Source organism: Callionymus lyra, chromosome 17 (genome assembly GCF_982586985.1).
Source record: "Callionymus lyra chromosome 17, fCalLyr1.hap1.1, whole genome shotgun sequence".
NCBI classification, from domain to species: Eukaryota; Metazoa; Chordata; class Actinopteri; order Syngnathiformes; family Callionymidae; genus Callionymus; species Callionymus lyra.
Genome location: NC_141834.1, coordinates 19,261,209 through 19,282,658, shown reverse-complemented (window position 1 = coordinate 19,282,658; position 21,450 = coordinate 19,261,209). Strand labels below are relative to the sequence as shown.

Genomic DNA, 21,450 nt, shown 5'->3' with positions numbered 1-21,450 from the left:
TGAAACATGTGTCACTGGAAAATCTCTCAGACAGACATCGAAGACCAAACCTCACGTACAAAGAGTAGACACAGAAGCTCATAGAAAATACAAATAAAAATCTCTCAGATATTTTGTAACCCTCGCTAACGATATGCGTCTAACTGCAAGAGGTTTTCCCTTTTGCACTAAGATATAAATTTGGTATGTAAGTGAAAACCTCTTGGATGCAACTATTTCATTACACCAACATTTTTTAAACCCTCTAACACACAAAAGAAAATCTCTGCCACAGATATTTGAAAAACCTCTCGTGAACATGAAGTGATCAATCCAAGCCCAGACCAGGAAGAACCTTACAGGGTAAAACCTATAAACATGGACTTGAAAAATATTTCAGAGAAAAAACATGCAAATCTTTCATAACCACAGAAGAAAATCTCTAACAAAAATTTGTGAAAACCTCTCGAATACATATCTAAGTGCAAAGGTTGGATTGATGGCTGATATCAGGCTTGTAATAGAACTCATGGTCCTATTTTGTCATCTGGATCATTGGATAATCCAACATCACTAACAGGAGACGTGAAACAAATCATGAGGCGTCAAGAACTCACTCCAGGTGACACTTTCAATCTGGCGAACAAGACTGGAGAGAATCCGACAGTCGTCGCGTGATGAGGTTGTCACTCTCACTGACTGATACTCTTGTCTCCATCATCACGACTGAAGACGCTGGCAAGAGAAACGTCTAAGAAAGCAACTTGTCGATTATCTTTGAGGATTGAAAGAAAAACAACCTCTCGACAGCGTCGGGTTGTAAATGTCGACGGTGTTTCTGCTCTTCAAGGCCGTGAGTGAAAACGTGAGACATGTGCCGTCGGATTGAGCATCTGGTTCGTGTCTGGAGGAGATTCACAGGTTGCTATACCAACACGCCGACGTCTTTTGAAGTCCAGGCGATAGAAGTCGCTCAGATTGGTTCAAGTTTTCAGAGTATGAAGAAAATCCTGCTCGACTGGTTTGGTCTGATTTCTCAGTATTCAAATCATCTTTTAACAACTCCATGAACTTTGTTCGTGTTAAATTTGTTTGGAATGTTGAGAGAACATTGTTTGACAAATCTGGCTTTGATTCACTCGTATATTAATATTTGTGTTGAGTCATTGGTGGTGTTAGATTTAATTCTGGAAAATGTTGTGAGATTATTTAGTAGATAATAACCTCTGCTGGCTGGAGTTATAGTCTGAGTGTAACGGAAGTGAGAAAATACTGATATATAGACATTTATATTCAATATTTATGATAGTTATTTTACTTAGTTACTATCTTTATATTTATTTTATGATACAAGTATTTTATTATTTTCATATAAACATATCAAATAATAAGGGCATTCATTTTAGGCCAGTAGATGGCAGCAGTTATTAATTCCACCACAATTAAAGGAACAATGAAATCGAGGGATGACTGAGGTCGAGAGGATACAGTGACTCCAGCTGTTTTTAAAGCTGATGTTTGGATATATTTTGGTTTGAAAACAAATGATAGCAGTTATGACTGAGGACGAGAGGATACAGTGATAACTGAGGACGAGAGGATACAGTGATAACTGAGGACGAGAGGATACAGTGACTTCAGCAGTTTTTAAAGCTGATGTTTGGACATATTTTGGTTTGAAAACAAATGAAAACAGTTATGACTGAGGACCAGAGGATACAGTAATAACTGAGGACGAGAGGATACAGTCATAACTGAGGACGAGAGGATACAGTATTATCTTGATCTTTAAAGTATGTACTTTTTTGAGTATTGTTTTGATTGTTTAAGCGCTTTGTGACCCTGGTCTCGAAAAGCGCTATATAAATAAATATTACTTACTTACTTACTTACAGTGACTCCAGCAGTTTTTAAAGCTGATGTTTGGACATATTTGGGTTTGAAAACAAATGAAAGCAGTTACGACTTCGTCAAGAGTCATGTGGTCTGTAAATACTACAACACCAGAGTCAAGTACTCGACAATACTACACATATATCCTTGTTACTACAGTATCACTATATCTATTACAGTATATCGTATCGTTACCAATGTAACCAATACATATCGTCAGATACTTGACAATACAAACTCCTAATAATCCGACACTAACGGTTCAAGGTCGCCTCTCTTCTATGGTTAGCTAAAGCTAAGCTAAAACTCTTCTTCGCCTATCGTCGATCGTCTCACTACTCCCCCCTGCTGGCTGATCCAACGATGAACTATTATTCCATTTCCTAATGTAAGGAAATAATATGGGTTAAGAAATATTACGATGTTGTTGCGAATGAGTTGCTCAGCACAAAATTGTCAGTCGACAGAAGGTGTCAGAAGTAGGATGTTAATACAAAATCCCTCTATATGACCTTGATTATTTATGACATTATTTTGTATTATTATCACTGAGACGCTGGTTTCATTTTTTCTTTCATTCGATCCCAATGAAATTATAGTTTTCAATCATCCAAAGATGCCCCTGTTACCATGGCTGTTACCATGGCGACCATTCCGGAGTAACTAATAACGACCCAAATCGCTCGTGTGATGGTTTGAAGTACATTTATGAGGTAAAACTTTTCGTCTGCGTTTCCATGGAAATACATGTGTCACTCATCACAGAACACGTGTTGGACATACGTGACCCACGAACACATCCATTTTTTGTTTTTCCAACAAATAAAAAAGTCACGCGCACTGTAACAAACTTTATTAAACATTGTGACGTCACCTCATGAAAATACCCCCCCCCCCCCCCCCCCCACACCACCACGTGACTGGTGAACACTCAAACTACTCTTAAAAAAAAGGCATCGCTAGAACTAAGCCGTTGTCTCGGTCACATACTGCCCCCTAGTGGCTCACAGCGGGTCGTGCAGAAGATTTACGTCGTCAGAAACATCAACATGCGGCCTGTTGTGATTGACAGGTGTCCGGAGGCATCACTAATCGAGTGAAGAGTCAAGAGACAGGTGTTTTTGGATAACAGACAAGCCATAACATTATGACCACGTGCTTCGTGATTGTTTTGTGGTGAATGACCAGCGTTATTCTTAAAAAATAATTTAAATTAATTGTTAAAAAATATATACAAATTAATAAAGTCAAATTAAGTTTCTAAAATCTTAATAAAGAGGAATGTTGGTTTGTGGAGGAAAAAAACATGTATTGATAACTGTAAACTGTAGTTTTGACATGATTCATGTATAAATATAAACTATTATACATTCATCATAAATGTCAAAATATTACACATAAGACAAATAAATAATATTCAGTGGAAATATGTGTAAATTATTGATTTTCAATCTAATTTAACGATAAAACAAACAACTGAATAGAAAAAAAAACGCGGTGTTCAGTGTTTACAAAAGTGTGACAAACTTTTTAATTCTATTTTATTCTCTTGTGACAACTCAACTGGTGCTGACCACTGCAGGCACGACACACCCACTCCACACCAGGTGGTCATAATGTTGCTGTTTGTTTAAATGTCAAGAGGTTCACGTGTTGAGTCAAGTTTCCACATGTTTTCAAGTGACCTTGACAGGAACATGCAGAGCGATGAGATCTTCTCCCCGTCAGACAGAAGCAGACGATCTTGAGGTTCTCTCGGTGCAGATGCCAGCGTCGCAAACGAAGAAAGAAAATCTCTCTTGTGCTTTAAGTTTTACTAAGTTTCGTCTCCACGAGCGTCAAGCCAGCGGAACAAATCCCTCGTCCGGAGCGTCTCCCAGGATGACGGCGCGGCTCAGGGACGGCGAGGGCGACGCCAGGCGGAACGCCGGGTTGATGGAGTGCAGCGAGTCGCGCCTCTTCCTGGTGAACCCGGGACAGGACGGTCCGTCCTCGGGGGACGTCGCGCCGCCGGAGACCTCCACGCCCAGGGGCGAGGTCTTGGGTGTCCCGGGAGGACACAGGCAATGAAAGTGGGAGGAGTGGACCACCCTCTCCAGCATGTCCTTGGTACCCCGCGTGCACTGGTGGAGGAAACACAGCATGAGTTTGAGCAGCAACACGTGAAGGATGGAGAAGATGTTGGAGATGAAGCTGCGACTCAGATGAAGCTGCATCGTGCAGTCGAGCACAAACATGCAGCTGGTGAGAGAAGAAGAAACATGTCGAGGTGAACAAGATGAAATGATCCATCCATGTGGCCAAGTATGGAAGTATACAAGTATGGAAGTGTACAGGTATGGAAGTGTACAAGTATGGAAGTTTACAAGTATGGAAGTGTACAAGTATGGAAGTATAGAAGTATGGAAGTATACAAGTATGGAAGTATAGAAGTGTACAAGTATGGAGGTATACAAGTAAAAAGGGTATAAGTATAGAAGTGTATAAGTATTAGAGTATAAAAGTATGGAAGTTTAGAAGTGTATCAGTATAGAAGTGTATAAGTATGGGAGTATAAAAGTATAGAAGTATATCAGTATGGAAGTGTATGAGTATGGGAGTATAAAAGTATGGAAGTGTTTAAGTATGGAAGTATAAAAGTTTGGAAGTATACAAGTATAGAAGTGTACAAGTATGGGAGTATAAAAGTATGGAAGTGTTTAGGTATGTAAGTATAAAAGTTTGGAAGTATATACGTATAGAACTGCACAAGTATGGAAGTATAGAAGTGTACAAGTATAGAAGTGTATAGTATGGAAGTATACAAGTATGGAAGTGTACAAGTATGGAAGTATAGAAGTGTAAAAGTATGAGAGTATAAAAGTATGGAAGTATATATGTATAGAAGTGTATAAGTATTGGAGTATTAAAGTCTGGAAGTATAGAAGTGTATAAGTATGGGAGTATAAAAGTATTGAAGTATAGAAATGTATAAGTATGGAAGTATGTAAGTATAGAAGTGTATAAGTATGGAAGTATAAAAGTATAGAAGTGTATAAGTATAGGAGAATAAAAGTATGGAAGTATATAAGTGTATAAGTATAGAAGTGTATGAGTATGAAAGTATAGAAGTGTATAAGTATGGGAGTATAAAAGTATGGAAGTATAAAAGTTTGGAAGTATATACGTATCGAAGTGTACAAGTATGGAAGTATACAAGTATAGAAGTGTACAAGTATGGGAGTATAAAAGTATGGAAGTGTTTAAGTATGTAAGTATAAAAGTTTGGAAGTATATACGTATAGAAGTGTACAAGTATGGAAGTATAGAAGTGTATAAGTATGGGATTATAAAAGTATGGAAGTATAGAACTGTATAAATATGGGAGTATGAAAGTATGGAAGTATATACGTATAGAAGTGTACAAGTATGGAAGTATAGAACTGTATAGTATGGAAGTATACAAGTATGGAAGTGTACAAGTATGGAAGTATACAAGTATAGAAGTGTAAAAGTATGAGAGTATAAAAGTATGGAAGTATATATGTATATATGTATAGAAGTGTACAAGTATGGAAGTATAGAAGTGTAGAAGTATTGGAGTATTAAAGTCTGGAAGTACAGAAGTGTATAAGTATGGGAGTATAAAAGTATAGAAATGTATAAGTATGAAAGTATAAAAGTACGTAAGTATAGAAGTGTATAAGTATGGGAGTATAACAGTATGGAAGTATAGAAGTGTATAAGTATGGAAGTATAAAAGTATAGAAGTGTATAAGTATAGGAGAATAAAAGTATGGAAGTATATAAGTATAGAAGTGTATGAGTATAGAAGTGTATAAGTATGGGAGTATAAAAGTATGGAAGTATAGAAGTGTATAAGTATGGAAGTATAAAAGTATGGAAGTATAGAAGTGTATAAGTATGGAAGTATAAAAGTATTGAAGTGTATAAAAGTATACAAGTATGGAAGTATACAAGTATATAATCCACCTTTTAATAAATAAGTTTCTGAATTCAAAGTGTTTAATTAATTTACTTTACTTAACTAAGAGTAATGAAATGCTTAAAAAAAAAAAAAAGATAAATTAAATTGTCAAATGTAACAATTGGAAATAATGGCACTGATCTAACTCCATACTATTACTAAAATTGTGATTATAATGGCACTGATATAACTCCATACAATTACTAAAATTGTGATTATAATGGCACTGATATAACTCCATACAATTACTAAAATTGTGATTATAATGGCACTGATATAACTCCATACAATTACTAAAATTGTGATTATAATGGCACTGATATAACTCCATACAATTACTAAAATTGTGATTATAATGGCACTGATATAACTCCATACAATTACTAAAATTGTGATTATAATGGCACTGATATAACTCCATACAATTACTAAAACTGCTCCAATATTTGAGATATTTTGCCTCAATTGTCAAGAAGTATAAAATGAAAATAAAGTCAACAGAGAAACACAGAGAGTGAACCATCTCTAGAGCCGTGTCGACCTGCAGCCGCTGAAGCTTCACAGTTAGAGACGATGAGGTGAGGATGAGTCCAGACACACGAATGAATAAACACGGCGTTCCATCCACTCTTACCATGGAGCGTCTACAGCTCAGGCTGTGCAGGACAAAGAAAACTCCTGACAGTTCTCCTCCTGACAAACAGCAACACTCAGCGTTACATCATCGTCCGACACACTGAGCAGCGCCGACATTACAAATACACAAATCAATACAAAAGGATGTTTATTTAAAACGTAAAAACATAGTTTCTGGAGAATGTTCCGACACATGAGTAAAGTGCAGCAGACGATGAGGTAGACGACATGTTAGGATTCACCAGCAGATCCTGAAATATGTGGAAGTGGAGGCTTCTCGGGGTTCAACTTAAAGGCACACGCAGCTGGACTAGACTTGCCGGTCAGTTCAGCGTCTCGCAGGCAGGGGGCGACACACACGGAACGTTCTATGGCTAGCGGGCGGGTCGGGACGAGGGACCAGAACTGGGTTCACCCTACCATGTGTGCGTCGCTCTTGGCCGGGAAAGGAGGCAACTCGATGTCGGAGGCCGACGCGGCCGGAAGCACTTCTTCTGCCGGGAGGAAGCCTCGCCTGTCAATCAAGCTGAGAGAAAACAAGTTTGTTAATACTTGTGTAGGAAAATATCAATAAACTTCTATAATAACAACTGGGTTTTTTTAAATGCCTCATAGAAGTTCAACAGCATTGTATTGATATTTTTGAACAAATGAAAAATAAATGTTTAGTTGTTTTATGGTTAATATTTTAATTAAGCATTTTTTTTATTTACAATTAACATGCAAATATAAATTCTGCAACATTCTTTTTACAATACTGTATCAATATTACAACTTTTTGTTTTACTTTTTACATTTGGCTTTTAAATGAGAATTTAAATATTTGTATCATAGTTATTTTATGGTTTATTGTTCAATAAAGTGTAAAACCAGATAATTTGGGATTTACAATGAACAAATATTCAAAGCGTTTATTTTCTTTGTGTCACAATTAAACTTCCAAACTTAAACTACGATCCCTGTGATGACTGAGGACGAGAGGATACAGTGACTCCAGCAGCTATAAAGCTGACGTTTGGACATATTTTGGTTTGAAAACAAATGAAAGCAGTTACGACTTCGTCAAGAGTCATGTGGTCTGTAAATACTACAACACCAGAGTCAAGTACTCGACAATACTACACATATATATTCTTTTTACTACACTATCACTATATATACAGTATATATCCTATTGTTGCCATTGTATTGTGATATGTATTGTATCACTAGATTCTTGCCAATAAAAATCATAGTATCGATACAATAACAAATTAACAGGCGCTACTCCACAATACTACAAATACATCCTTGTTACTACAGTATCACAGTATATGGTATTATGGTGGTATCGTCAGATCGGTACCTGGGGGGCATGGGGCCACATAAGGTCACACAGCAGTTGACAAAGATGTTGTTGTAACTGTAAGGGTTCCCCGTCTCCTCCGCTCTTTTACTGGACCAGGAGCCTTTTATCTAGAAGACAAATCACATTTATTTAGTGAGTACATCTGTGTAAAAGATAGTTTTGTGCACATTAAAATACTCACGTCTTCATTTGTTGTCAGGTTGGAAGCGACCAAATAGGTATGGAAGCCCGACAGGCCCAGAATTGACCAAATGGAGAAGAAACAAATGACCAACTCCACCACAGTACAAGAGGAAGTCAAGGCTTCATGTTGAAAAGGTTTTGTGGACATAATATCACTTTTATCAAACAACATTTGAAGCTAAATCTTACTGACGTACTACGAAGAGAATAAACTCGATATATGGAAGTACAAGTGTCATCAGGATATTGAAAGCTTGAATTGTTAAAACTTTCTTATTGAAATTATGTTGTTTATTTAATTTTCTTTTAATAATCGAATTGAAAAAGTGAATATAAAAAAATACATACATTAACATTAAAATACATTTTCTAAATTCGATACATTTCTTTTTCATAGCCTTCATATTTCCGAATAAAAAGTTTTTAACTTTAAACTATTAGACCAACATTTCTATATGAAATTCAAAAGAATATGAATAAAAAAAAATGTCACACTTAGAAATATATAATTTAATTATTGGAATTAGAAAAGCAAACTTACTTAAATTTGAATATGTGTTTGTCTTATATGTCTTAATCTTTGAAGTATATATTTGATTGTGTATTGTTTTAATTGTTTAAGCGCTTTGTGACCCTGGTCTGGAAAAACGCTCTAAAAATATACATTTCTTGCTTACTTAAAAATATATATATATAGTATCACTAGATTCTTGCCAATAAAAATCATAGTAACGATACAATAAGAAAGTAACAGTGATCCTGGCGAGCACTCCACAATATTACAAATACATCATTGTTACTACAGTATCACGACATATGGTATTATGGTGGTATCGTCAGATTGGTACCTGGGGGGCATGATGAGATAGAGATATAGATATAGATATATATATCACCAGTGAGCAGAGAAGCAGATGAAGCACGAATGCTTCTTCCATGATGCAACACTAATAGACTCAGGGACTCATTCACTCTCGTGCTATTTGTTCGTTTAATTCTAAGTTTGGGGGCAGAAGTGAAAAGATGATTCTATGATAATCTTTGTATCTTTGTTATTTTTCTTTGATTCATGTTCTTCATCTTTAGATTTAGATCATGTGTCATCCTGTTCTTTCTTTTTATTTCACCTTGTTCTTTTTTCATGAATCTATCATCTGTGTTCTGGAAAAACAATTTCCCGAAGAAGATCTCTAGAAGGATCAATAAAGTTTATAGCTAATATATATATATATATATTATTCTTTAATGGAAATTAGAAATGAATTCAATCATTAGAAAAAACAACATTTCAATAATTAAAAAAAACATTTAAATGTTAAATTCAACATTCTTATGACACTGACTTCCAAACAAATATGTATCAAAATAGTTTAAGATGTCACTTGGTAAAGTTAAACTTCTCTTGACTCTCGTTCAAACAAGCAGCAGGTCAAAGCTCAGACTTGTTGAACGACAGATCAGGTGTGTGATCATCTGTGAAACCATCTGCCTCAAAGCACACGACTGCTGATCCTGTTAGTCCAGGATTAGAGGAGAAGAAAACGCCTCGTCAACCATCAACACCACAACTTCCTCTCGTGACAAACACTTATCAAGGATATCTGGCCGGGCTTTCCTGGACGGCCTGGACGAGGTTCTGACCCGACTGAGATCCTGTTGACGGAGACGAAAGTGTGTTTATTCTGACGTGTGTTGATCATGTGACGGCGGGTCGTTGTACTCACGTAGAGTGATGTGTGTGATCACGCAGCCAAATATAAAGGAGGTGAGGAACGACAGGGAGATGATGAAGCTGTAGAAGAAGCGGTAATTTCGTTTGCCCACACAGTTGCCCACCCACGGGCAGTGGTGATCGAAGCGCTCTGAGGGGGGAGACCAGAGAGAGCGGGGGTGAGACGAGGGAGGATCAACATCAAGACACGCCGGGAGAACACGAGTCCCGACTGAATATCTTACGTATACACAATGTTGTGACCACGATAAAGCATTTTTTATCTAAAGACAATAGTAGTTCATCCTGAACATGGCTGTGAACACAAAACCAGATCCATGGTCACGAGAAAATAACAAAACTGTACGTCTTAATAGAAAGTAAATCGATAATATGAAACATGTTTCTGGTAAATGATTAAAATGTAGTTGGTACTTGATGATATGTACATATGGAAGTATATCAGTGGCATTATTATTTTTATTATTATTATTATTTTTATTATTGAATCTAATAATTATTATATTTAAGGTTGCATTTTTATTGAATAATTGAGTGCAAAAATGTCTACGATTAAGGATTTATTCTTTTTTGAATATCAAATAAAATATACATTATTGCCACAAGACAAAACCAAAAGGTGAAACTATTAAACACTCGTATATGGATTTCAAAAGGCTACAAATCCTAAAAGAAAAACCTTGAATTAAATAAAAAATATTTTGGAGTTACTGGAATTAGAATATCAAAGTGTAATTAAGTTCATTTATTTAGAAAATATTATAATTTTTAATTCATTTAATATACTGGTGGCACTGATGTTACTCCATATGCCAAGGAAAAAAAAGTTAGAAGATTATATTTAAAATATTTACTACGTCTTAAGGATTGAGAATATATTTCTTTCAAATTCTTACGTCCATGAAGGTTGTTTTTTTTCTATCTTGGTCAGAACCATGTGATGAACACCTGGTGTGGGTTTACTAGCGGTACCTAGAGTGGAGTTAAAGTCAACTTTCTTACCCACACAGTTGTCACACAGGCTGCAGTGGGAGGTGCGTGGAGGTCGGAACATCTTACACGTGAAGCAGTATTTGAGCTTCACCACCTGCTGGTTGATAAGGATCTCCTTGGTGCGCGGCGGCGGCCGGTACGAAGACGAGCCCGAGGTGTCTTGTAGTGGACGAAAAAAAACATTACAAGAGACATTAAACATTGATGATAAAAATGGTTGGGAAATAATTTAAAAGTCTAGGTTTTGAACATCGTTTTAGAAGCATCACAAAAAAGTAATCTGATTAATGGCGAGCCGGTCCCAGATGGCAAAGCTCCGCCGACCCATCTGTCCCCACCAGGGTGCCTCTTACCTATCTGCCTCTCGATGTCTGCCGCCTCGTCCGGGGTGGCCCTGGGGAGGATGCCGGGGTCTGTGAAGCTGGTCCTCAGCAAGGAGAAGACCACGAACACGAACAGCACGGCTCCGATGACGGGGATGAAAACTGTCAGGTGCTTCACCAGAAACGGGCAACTAAAAAAATATATAAATAACAAGAGGTTGAACTTTACTGGGACTCTTACGAGTCTCACGATTTAATAATACAAGAGAATGATGAATAAACAGTCAAAGATGATGCAAATAATCCCTTGAGGAAATAGTCTCCATATGTTAATGTATTATTTATCCAAACACTTCTTGAATTCTATTTGGATTCAAGTTGGTTGCAAAGGACAACTTTAAAAACTGATGTCAACATCCTCTTGAGGAGCTAGAATAGAACTCGTCCATTGTGACCTAAAGAACACAAGAAATTTATGAAATGGAAAGGTTTCATATTGAAACTGAGAATATTATTAGTTAGTTAGAGATATCTTTCATTCATGATGAGAAATTAAAAATCATATACAAACATTAAACTTTGTATACTTTCAAGTTAGTTACTCAAAACAAAATTCTCTTTCTTATTGTGAGATATTTTTTAGATGTTTGTCGATGTGTAGTTTAAGAGAGAGAAAAATGTTCCATAGAAACGTATTATCTGACGAACCCTGTGTTGATGCTTTATTTGTGTCATATTTCCTTCAATAGGAGTCAAAAATAAGGCATTTTCTCGAGAAAACCCATTGATAGCATCAACAATAACCGTGTTGCGTTCACGGTCCACAAACACCTACTTACTCGAATGCAAAGAAAAGGCCACAGGTGACAACAATAAGGCCCAGTGTCAGAGGCAGGACACCGCTCTGTCTGGCCAGGATGATCCGTCCATCGCAGTAGAACCGGTTCTTCCCCGGGAACACTTCCCATTTCCTGCGGACTCTCTGGTCTTTCTTCTCGGGCTGGAGCTGCTGCGCCGAGGCGGGCGACACGGACAGCGCCCGCGGGTTGATCTGCTGGTACTCGCAGTTCTTCATTCCTTTCAAGTGTTCGGGTTAAAAAAAAAAAAAAAAGTCCCGAGGCGGACGAAGGCACAAAGAAAGTCTCACCCGCTGGTTCCGAACCAACTTCACAATCGAGTCATTGATGGGCAGCTACAGCGTCGATGCTAACGTTAGCTATGATGCTAACATCAGCTACGATGCTAGCGCTAGCATGTTAGCCGCGGGCTTCAAATCACCTGGACCCGGTTCCGGTCGTGTCCAGGTGACCCAGCATGGTTCTGAGAAAAACCCGCGTTGCAAACGAACAGCTCGCGGCGGAGTTTCTCTCCGGTGAGATGAAAATAAAGACAAATAACGGTCTTCCTCGAGCAGGAGCTCCGTCGAGCACGTCACGTTCTTTTCTTCTTGAATCTTTATTAACACCTCGACGTTAACAGAAGAACAATCACTCGTTTGCATTTAAATAAAAATAACAAAAGTTCACACATTCAAACTCCTCTCTAGAAATGTAGATTTATTCAGGTGTAAAAAAAAACTTAAGTATAACTTATTGTAATGTTATTTTACGCAAAAAATACGTAATTAATGACAGAAATTACTTATTGCCAAAATGATTATTATAGAATTTAAACGCTCATGCAAAATAGTTTATATATTATTAGCGTCAAGCGACAAGCGTCTTTCAATAAAACTTAAATAATTCGTTTTTTTTTATTGTCGTAAAAATGTTATATCAAATTCTCGTCAGCAGGTGACGTCGCGTGATAAAATGACCTTTTTTGAGTATAAATACTTAAATAAATAAAAATAAATAATTGATTAAAACAACTATTTCTGGGACTGAATAACTAACACACAGATGTCATACAAATAAATTGGTTCAAACACAAAAAAAATGTGACTTCAATGAAACAAATCCGTTTGAAAATAAATATGTATATTTTTCATTAAATTTTTAGTGAAGCATTTAATCCTTTTTTACTGAAACTACTTTATTTTGTTTTCTTTGACTAAAGCTTTTTATTATTGAATAGTCAACAAACAAATCTACCGACATAATATTGAACCTTTAAAACATTTTTCAACTGTTTTAATCACTTAACTTAACATTAAAAACAACACAATGATTCACTCAATTAAATCCACTCAGTTTTTATTCCTCAAAACATGCAGTGCAATAATACAGAATCAGAAAATGCAGAACTGGAAGATTCATGTGTAATTTACAGTATTGAGTCGACAGATTTAAACCAACAAAAAAACAATACAAGTTGTGCAAATTAAACATTGCCTCGATGAATCTGCAACAGACAAAATAAAGCTCAGGAACTGAAGACACATTCTATGTCATAATAGTGCAACAAAAATAGTTTTAAATGAACCACAGTAGTTTTTAGAAAAGTAAACAGCTGCTCCGGTGGAGGAATATTGCATGTACAGCTCATGTCCATGGCAGGAAGTTACAGTGCAGAGCCAGACCCATCACCCAGTAGGACAGGAAGTATCCCAGGATGCTCTGCGTGGTCGGAGAGCTGCTGGTGAAGTGCGGCAGCAGCGCAGTGATGGGGTTCGCGGTGTTGTGCTTGCATCCGTTCCTGGAGTCTCTCTGCAGCTGCACGCTGGGCTGCAGCGAGGACTTCCGGCGGTGGAGCAGCGGCTCGTTGAGGAGGAGGAGGTGAGCGCTGATCCAGAACGGGACGGGAGTTGAGGAAGCCATGAATCTGGTGAGGACCTGGAACCAGATGAAATCAAGGTCAGTCGACTCGGACGAAACTATGAGTTCAAGTTTAGTTTTAGACGCATCCTCATGAAACAAACTATTACTACCCACTTCTCTTCTTCCTCCATCTTTCTAGATACAACACATCTAGACCTGAACATCTGAACCAAGTCTGCTTCTCTGAATGTTGTCGCGTCAATTAAACACACTTTACTCAGAAATAACAGAATAAAAAATAATAAAATCTTTAGTTTAAATCTGGATCAAACCTTCAGTTTCTGTTGTTTTCAAAGATCAAAACATTTCAGTAAAATCTGAATAATAAATTAGGATTATCATGATCCAAACAGGAAGTAGAATTTCAATGTGGATTTAAGGAAAGGAAATATAGAAGTTTCTTTTAAAAGAAGGTCAAATGATCAAATTCTATCATTTTTTTCTAATACTTTTATTTATATTATGCACTTTATTAGTTTAAAAGTTGCATCATGTAGGTATAGGCTACTAATTAAGCATTACAGTATAATAAAGTATACATTTAAATGATCTTGTCCCCATTAATTAAACCCCCAGAGTTGAATAAAAAACAAAATACTATATATTCAAGATTTATTTCCTTCATTTCTGTATATAACTTCTTTTTTTTTTAATGGTCAAAATATTTTCCAACCCTGACTTGACTTTGGTAAATATTGGACACTAGCTTTTTCTATTTAAGAGTTTTTCAAAATATCTCAAATGTATTATTTTACATTTGTTTTGACTCTGATAAGTGGTCATTAAAATACATCATAAATATAATTTTTTAAGTTATTTTTGTGTTTTGTTCTTTTGTTCTTTCATATTAAAAACAGTGTATCTGGATCAGGTTGATCTTATCCAATGTTTGAAGATTATATCTTTCTTAACAACTCTGGTGATGATGAACAGCAACAGACTCACCTGCACATGCATGCACAACGTTCCGAACGCCAGCAGGACGGTAGAATGTACGACGTAAACGAAAACCCTCGGGCTGAAGAATCCTGGTGTGGGTTTATCCAGACTCTTACCCGAGTCTCTCCCCCAAAGTCCGAGTCTGAGACAGAGTTCCGGGTTCGCCTGGAAGTAAGCGTAAGCCGCCATCACCCCGAGCGTCGCCATCGGCAACGCCAGCAGGAAGTTGGGAATCTGCCGGAGTTCAAAGTAGCGCAGGAAGCCGACGTCCCAGTAGACGTCCTGGATGTGCGAGTAGATAAGCGGGAGAGGTCTCATGCACCACAGAGGAGGGGGGCTGTTCTCATCAGGGACCCTGTAGCTCTTCAGTTCTGCCAGCGCCAGCAGAGGCGGCGGGATTCTGTCCAGGGACACCGACGGCGTACAGAATGTCCGGTAGCCGTAATACTGGAACGCACAGAAGGGCAGAGCGATGATGGCCGTGCCCAAGATGGCGGTGAAGAGGAGCGAGATGACGGTCCAGAGGTAGTGCAGGATTTTCCCGTGACCCTTCCTGGTGACCCGGTGGACACGGATCTGGGAAATGGCGTAAAGTGAAGGGAGATAGAGGAGGAAACCGATGTTGACGAGCCCGTTGGATCTCGCCGCCGTGGCGATACCGAGCGCCAGACACGCTCGGAACGTGAACCCCTTCTCCAGGAGATAGAGCCCCCCGAAGGTGAGGGCGGCGAAGAGGCTCTCGGAGTATCCGGCCGTCATGAAGACGTTGGCGGGCGTGACGCAGTACAGGAGGCTGGACAGCAGCGCCAGCCGTCGGTCCTGGAGAACCAGCCGACTGAGCGCGTGCAGGGCCACCACGCTCAGCAGGAAGAAGACGGCGTTCCCCAGGGCCACGGCCACCAGCAGCCGCCCGCGGACGCTCAGCCAGCCGCTCAGGGGCCACAGCAGCGTCTCCACCAGGCCCCGCAGGACGATGGGGAAGAGCGGGAAGAACGCAAAGTTGTGCTCGTAGAGGTATCCTCGCTCCGCGATGAACAGGAAGTGCTCGGCGTCCCAGCGGGACAGGCCGCCGAACATCCACTCCACGGCCGGGTCCAGGTACAGGGGCTCCTCGGCCCGGGGGGGCCTGAAGGCGTCCGCGTCATGGTCGGGAATGGCAGCGTTCAAGACCGCCTGAAAGATAAACACAATTTAATATTGTATAAAAATGTTCTTTAAGAGCATTTAACAGAATGTATTCTATAATACATTGGAATATTCTATTCCAATGTATTATTTTATACAGTGTAGTCACTGTTTAAAAGGGACATCAAACATCAAAAATAAAGGAGTGTAAAGTAAAATAAATAAATAATAGAATATGGCTTAATACGCTTAAATTAATATTCTATTGTATTTATTATTGTTTTTATTATATCACTTTAGAAAAAAAATGTCTTTGAGATTCACTTCAACCATTTTAAATAACAAAAATGACTACATTCCTAAAACAATAACCATATAAGTAAGTAAATTGTATTTTTATAGCGCTTTTCCAGACCATGGTCACAAAGCGCTTAAACAATCAAAACAATACTTAATAAAATATATACTTTAAAAGTCAAGATAATACTACTACTAATAATAATAATTTAAACAATTTCAATAAAGTTCTACCTAACCTAATATTTATAAACTAGTGATGGACAATAGAAATAAATACAATATAAAAAGATCAATCTTTGACGTCATGAAGGCCACATAAATACTGTGAAATAAAACATTTTAAAATAAATTATCAAATATAATTTTTCTACGTAAAATGCATTAAGTAAGTAAGTAATTTTTATTTATATAGCGCTTTTCCAGACCAGGGTCACAAAGCGCTTTAACAATCAAAACAATATTCAATAAAGTATATACTTTAAAGGTCCTTTTTAATTATTGCCCAAAAGGACAATGAAAATAAAGGAAATAAGTGATCAAAAAAAATAACTAAAGCACGTCACGTTCTTTTCTTCTTGAATCTTTATTAACACCTCGACGTTAACAGAAGAACAATCACTCGTTTGCATTTAAATAAAAATAACAAAAGTTCACACATTCAAATTCCTCTCTAGAAATGTAGATTTATTCAGGTGTAAAAAAAAACTTAAGTATAACTTATTGTAATGTTATTTTACGCAAAAAATACGTAATTAATGACAGAAATTACTTATTGCCAAAATGATTATTATAGAATTTAAACGCTCATGCAAAATAGTTAATATATTTTTAGACAAGCGTCTTTCAATAAAACTTAAATAATTCGTTTTTTTTATTGTTGCGAAAACGTTATATCAAATTCTCGTCAGCAGGTGACGTCGCGTGATAAAATGACCTTTTTTGAGTATAAATACTTAAATAAATAAAAATAAATAATTGATTAAAACAACTATTTCTGGGACTGAATAACTAACACACAGATGTCATACAAATAAATTGGTTCAAACACAAAAAAAATGTGACTTGAATGAAACAAATCCGTTTGAAAATAAATATGTATATTTTTCATTAATTTTTTAGTGAAGCATTTAATCCTTTTTTACTGAAACTACTTTATTTTGTTTTCTTTGACTAAAGCTTTTTATTATTGAATAGTCAAGAAACAAATCTACCGACATAATATTGAACCTTTAAAACATTTTTCAACTGTTTCAATCACAGGAAACTTAACATTAAAAACAACACAATGATTCACTCAATTAAATCCACTCAGTTTTTATTCCTCAAAACATGCAGTGCAATAATACAGAATCAGAAAATGCAGAACTGGAAGATTCATGTGTAATTTACATTATTGAGTCGACAGATTTAAACCAACAAAAAAACAATAGAAGTTGTGCAAATTAAACATCGCCTCGATGAATCTGCAACAGACAAAATAAAGCTCAGGAACTGAAGACACATTCTATGTCATAATAGTGCAACAAAAATAGTTTTAAATGAACCACAGTAGTTTTTAGAAAAGTAAACAGCTGCTCCGGTGGAGGAATATTGCATGTACAGCTCATGTCCATGGCAGGAAGTTACAGTGCAGAGCCAGACCCATCACCCAGTAGGACAGGAAGTATCCCAGGATGCTCTGCGTGGTCGGAGAGCTGCTGGTGAAGTGCGGCAGCAGCGCAGTGATGGGGTTCGCGGCGTTGTGCTTGCATCCGTTCCTGGAGTCTCTCTGCAGCTGAACGCTGGGCTGCAGCGAGGACTTCCGGCGGTGGAGCAGCGGCTCGTTGAGGAGGAGGAGGTGAGCGCTGATCCAGAACGGGACGGGAGTCGAGGAAGCCATGAATCTGGTGAGGACCTGGAACCAGATGAAATCAAGGTCAGTCGACTCGGACAAAACTATGAGTTAAGTTTACTTTTAGACGCATCCTCATGAAACAAACTATTACTACCCACTTCTCTTCTTCCTCCATCTTTCTAGATACAACACATCTAGACCTGAACATCTGAACCAAGTCTGCTTCTCTGAATGTTGTCGCGTCAATTAAACACACTTTATTCAGAAATAACAGAATAAAAAATAATAAAATCTTTAGTTTAAATCTGGATCAAACCTTCAGTTTCTGTTGTTTTCAAAGATCAAAACATTTCAGTAAAATCTGAATAATAAATTAGGATTATCATGATCCAAACAGGAAGTAGAATTTCAATGTGGATTTAAGGAAAGGAAATATAGAAGTTTCTTTTAAAAGAAGGTCAAATGATCAAATTCTATCATTTTTTTCTAATACTTTTATTTATATTATGCACTTTATTAGTTTAAAAGTTGCATCATGTAGGTATAGGCTACTAATTAAGCTTTACAGTATAATAAAGTATACATTTGAATGATCTTGTCCCCATTAATTAAACCCCCAGAGTTGAATAAAAAAACAAAATACTATATATTCAAGATTTATTTCCTTCATTTCTGTATATAACTTCTTTTTTTTTTTAAACCGTCAAAATATTTTCCAACCCTGACTTGACTTTGGTAAATATTGGACACTAGCTTTTTTCTATTTAAGAGTTTTTCAAAATATCTCAAATGTATTATTTTACATTTGTTTTGACTCTGATAAGTGGTCATTAAAATACATCATAAATATAATTTTTTAAGTTATTTTTGTGTTTTGTTCTTTTGTTCTTTCATATTAAAAACAGTGTATCGGGATCAGGTTGATCTTATCCAATGTTTCAAGATTATATCTTTCTTAACAACTCTGGTGATGATGGCAGCGACAGACTCACCTGCACATGCATGCACAACGTTCCGAACGCCAGCAGGACGGTAGAATGTACGACGTAAACGAAAACCCTCGGGCTGAAGAATCCTGGTGTGGGTTTATCCAGACTCTTACCCGAGTCTCTCCCCCAAAGTCCAAGTCTGAGACAGAGTTCCGGGTTCGCCTGGAAGTAAGCGTAAGCCGCCATCACCCCGAGCGTCGCCATCGGCAACGCCAGCAGGAAGTTGGGAATCTGCCGGAGTTCAAAGTAGCGCAGGAAGCCGACGTCCCAGTAGACGTCCTGGATGTGCGAGTAGATAAGCGGGAGAGGTCTCATGCACCACAGAGGAGGGGGGCTGTTCTCATCGGGGACCCTGTAGCTCTTCAGTTCTGCCAGCGCCAGCAGAGGCGGCGGGATCCTGTCCAGGGACACCGACGGCGTGCAGAATGTCCGGTAGCCGTAATACTGGAACGCACAGAAGGGCAGAGCGATGATGGCCGTGCCCAAGATGGCGGTGAAGAGGAGCGAGAGGACGGTCCAGAGGTAGTGCAGGATTTTCCCGTGACCCTTCCTGGTGACCCGGTGGACACGGATCTGGGAAATGGCGTAAAGTGAAGGGAGATAGAGGAGGAAACCGATGTTGACGAGCCCGTTGGATCTCGCCGCCGTGGCGATACCGAGCGCCAGACACGCTCGGAACGTGAACCCCTTCTCCAGGAGATAGAGCCCCCCGAAGGTGAGGGCGGCGAAGAGGCTCTCGGAGTATCCGGCCGTCATGAAGACGTTGGCGGGCGTGACGCAGTACAGGAGGCTGGACAGCAGCGCCAGCCGTCGGTCCTGGAGAACCAGCCGACTGAGCGCGTGCAGGGCCACCACGCTCAGCAGGAAGAAGACGGCGTTCCCCAGGGCCACGGCCACCAGCAGCCGCCCGCGGACGCTCAGCCAGCCGCTCAGGGGCCACAGCAGCGTCTCCACCAGGCCCCGCAGGACGATGGGGAAGAGCGGGAAGAACGCAAAGTTGTGCTCGTAGAGGTATCCTCGCTCCGCGATGAACAGGAAGTGCTCGGCGTCCCAGCGGGACAGGCCGCCGAACATCCACTCCACGGCCGAGTCCAGGTACAGGGGCTCCTCGGCCCGGGGGGGCCTGAAGGCGTCCGCGTCATGGTCGGGAATGGCTGCGTTCAAGACCGCCTGAAAGATAAACACGGAATTTAATATTGAATAAAAATGTTCTTTAAGAGCATTTAACAGAATGTATTCTATAATACATTGGAATATTCTATTCCAATGTATTATTTTATACAGTGTAGTCACTGTTTAAAAGGGACATCAACCAAAAATAAAGGAGTGAAAAGTAAAATAAATAAATAATAGAATATGGCTTAATACGCTTAAATTAATATTCTATTGTATTTATTATTGTTTTTATTATCACTTTAGAAAAAACGTCTTTGAGATTCACTTCAACCATTTTAAATAACAAAAATGACTACATTCCTAAAACAATAACCATATAAGTAAGTAAATTGTATTTTTATAGCGCTTTTCCAGACCAGGGTCACAAAGCGCTTTAACAATCAAAACAATACTTAATAAAATATATACTTTAAAAGTCAAGATAATACTACTAATAATAATAATAATAATTTAAACAATTTCAATAAAGTTCTACCTAACCTAATATTTATAAACTAGTGATGGACAATATAAATAAATACAATATAAAAAGATCAATCTTTGACGTCATGAAGGCCACATAAATACTGTAAAATAAAACATTTTAAAATAAATTATCAAATATAATTTTTCTACGTAAAATGCATTAAGTAAGTAAGTAATTTTTATTTATATAGCGCTTTTCCAGACCAGGGTCACAAAGCGCTTTAACAATCAAAACAATATTCAATAAAGTATATACTTTAAAGGTCCTTTTTAATTATTGCCCAAAAGGACAATGAAAATAAAGGAAATAAGTGATCAAAAAAAATAACTAAAGCAAGTTTTCTTTAGAGTGAATAGACGAATAAACACCAAATAAAATTGTGACCATCATTGTAGTATTTATCTGATCGTAGGATTATCTGTAAAACTGGAACGTTTGTACCACTGAGCAGCTGCGAGACCAGCAGCCAGAAGACAGAACCAGACCAGGAGGATCGTACCTGCAGCAGCAGCGACACAGTCCTGGTGAGAGACGCGAACTCCAGGACCGTCTTGACGTCCATGGTCAGCGACAGCGACGACTCTCAGGCCGGAACACTGTCAACATCGACACATTCCCGCCGCTGAGCTCCTCCTCCGTGAACGTCTCGCGGTGAATGTGGCGTTTCTGCACCGGACAGACATTCTAAGATGGCGACACGCGACCCAGAAGAACCGTGAACGTTTAAAAACAGAGAATATGTCGATCAGAGGAAACCTTTTGTCTGTGTATCAAACACCGCATCAGCTCGTTTCCGATCGCTCGTTCA

General features: G+C 38.3%; 2 protein-coding genes and 1 pseudogene across 4 annotated transcripts; all 3 read right to left on the bottom strand.

The window, feature by feature from the left end:
* Positions 1-2,798: 2,798 nt before the first annotated feature.
* On the bottom strand, positions 2,799-12,494 carry zdhhc18a (zDHHC palmitoyltransferase 18a). 2 transcript variants are annotated; one of them, XM_087812669.1, is made up of 10 exons: positions 11,894-12,494; positions 11,085-11,245; positions 10,741-10,890; positions 9,731-9,868; positions 9,608-9,659; positions 8,005-8,107; positions 7,821-7,930; positions 6,896-7,001; positions 6,474-6,532; positions 3,866-3,995 (listed from the first exon to the last, which is right to left on the bottom strand). In XM_087812669.1, the coding sequence occupies exons 1-9, from the start codon at positions 12,127-12,129 to the stop codon at positions 6,491-6,493; spliced, it is 1,098 nt and encodes a 365-aa protein (XP_087668795.1). In that variant the 5' UTR covers positions 12,130-12,494; the 3' UTR covers positions 3,866-3,995; positions 6,474-6,490. The 2 variants fall into 2 exon arrangements, with proteins under 2 accessions (XP_087668794.1, XP_087668795.1); XM_087812668.1 differs by lacking the exon at positions 6,474-6,532 and having other exon boundaries at positions 2,799-3,995.
* An 848-nt stretch (positions 12,495-13,342) lies between these two features.
* LOC148062907 (GPI alpha-1,6-mannosyltransferase 2 pseudogene) lies at positions 13,343-17,394 on the bottom strand (annotated as a pseudogene). The gene is made up of 3 exons (XR_015713612.1): positions 17,389-17,394; positions 14,759-15,925; positions 13,343-13,828 (listed from the first exon to the last, which is right to left on the bottom strand). The product of XR_015713612.1 is annotated as a GPI alpha-1,6-mannosyltransferase 2 pseudogene (transcript).
* Positions 17,395-17,475: 81 nt separating this feature from the next.
* Positions 17,476-21,437, bottom strand: LOC148062906 (GPI alpha-1,6-mannosyltransferase 2-like). Its single transcript, XM_087778762.1, has 3 exons — positions 21,142-21,437; positions 19,004-20,170; positions 17,476-18,071 (listed from the first exon to the last, which is right to left on the bottom strand). The coding sequence occupies exons 1-3, from the start codon at positions 21,202-21,204 to the stop codon at positions 17,781-17,783; spliced, it is 1,521 nt and encodes a 506-aa protein (XP_087634888.1). The 5' UTR covers positions 21,205-21,437; the 3' UTR covers positions 17,476-17,780.
* Between the last annotated feature and the right edge of the window lie 13 nt (positions 21,438-21,450).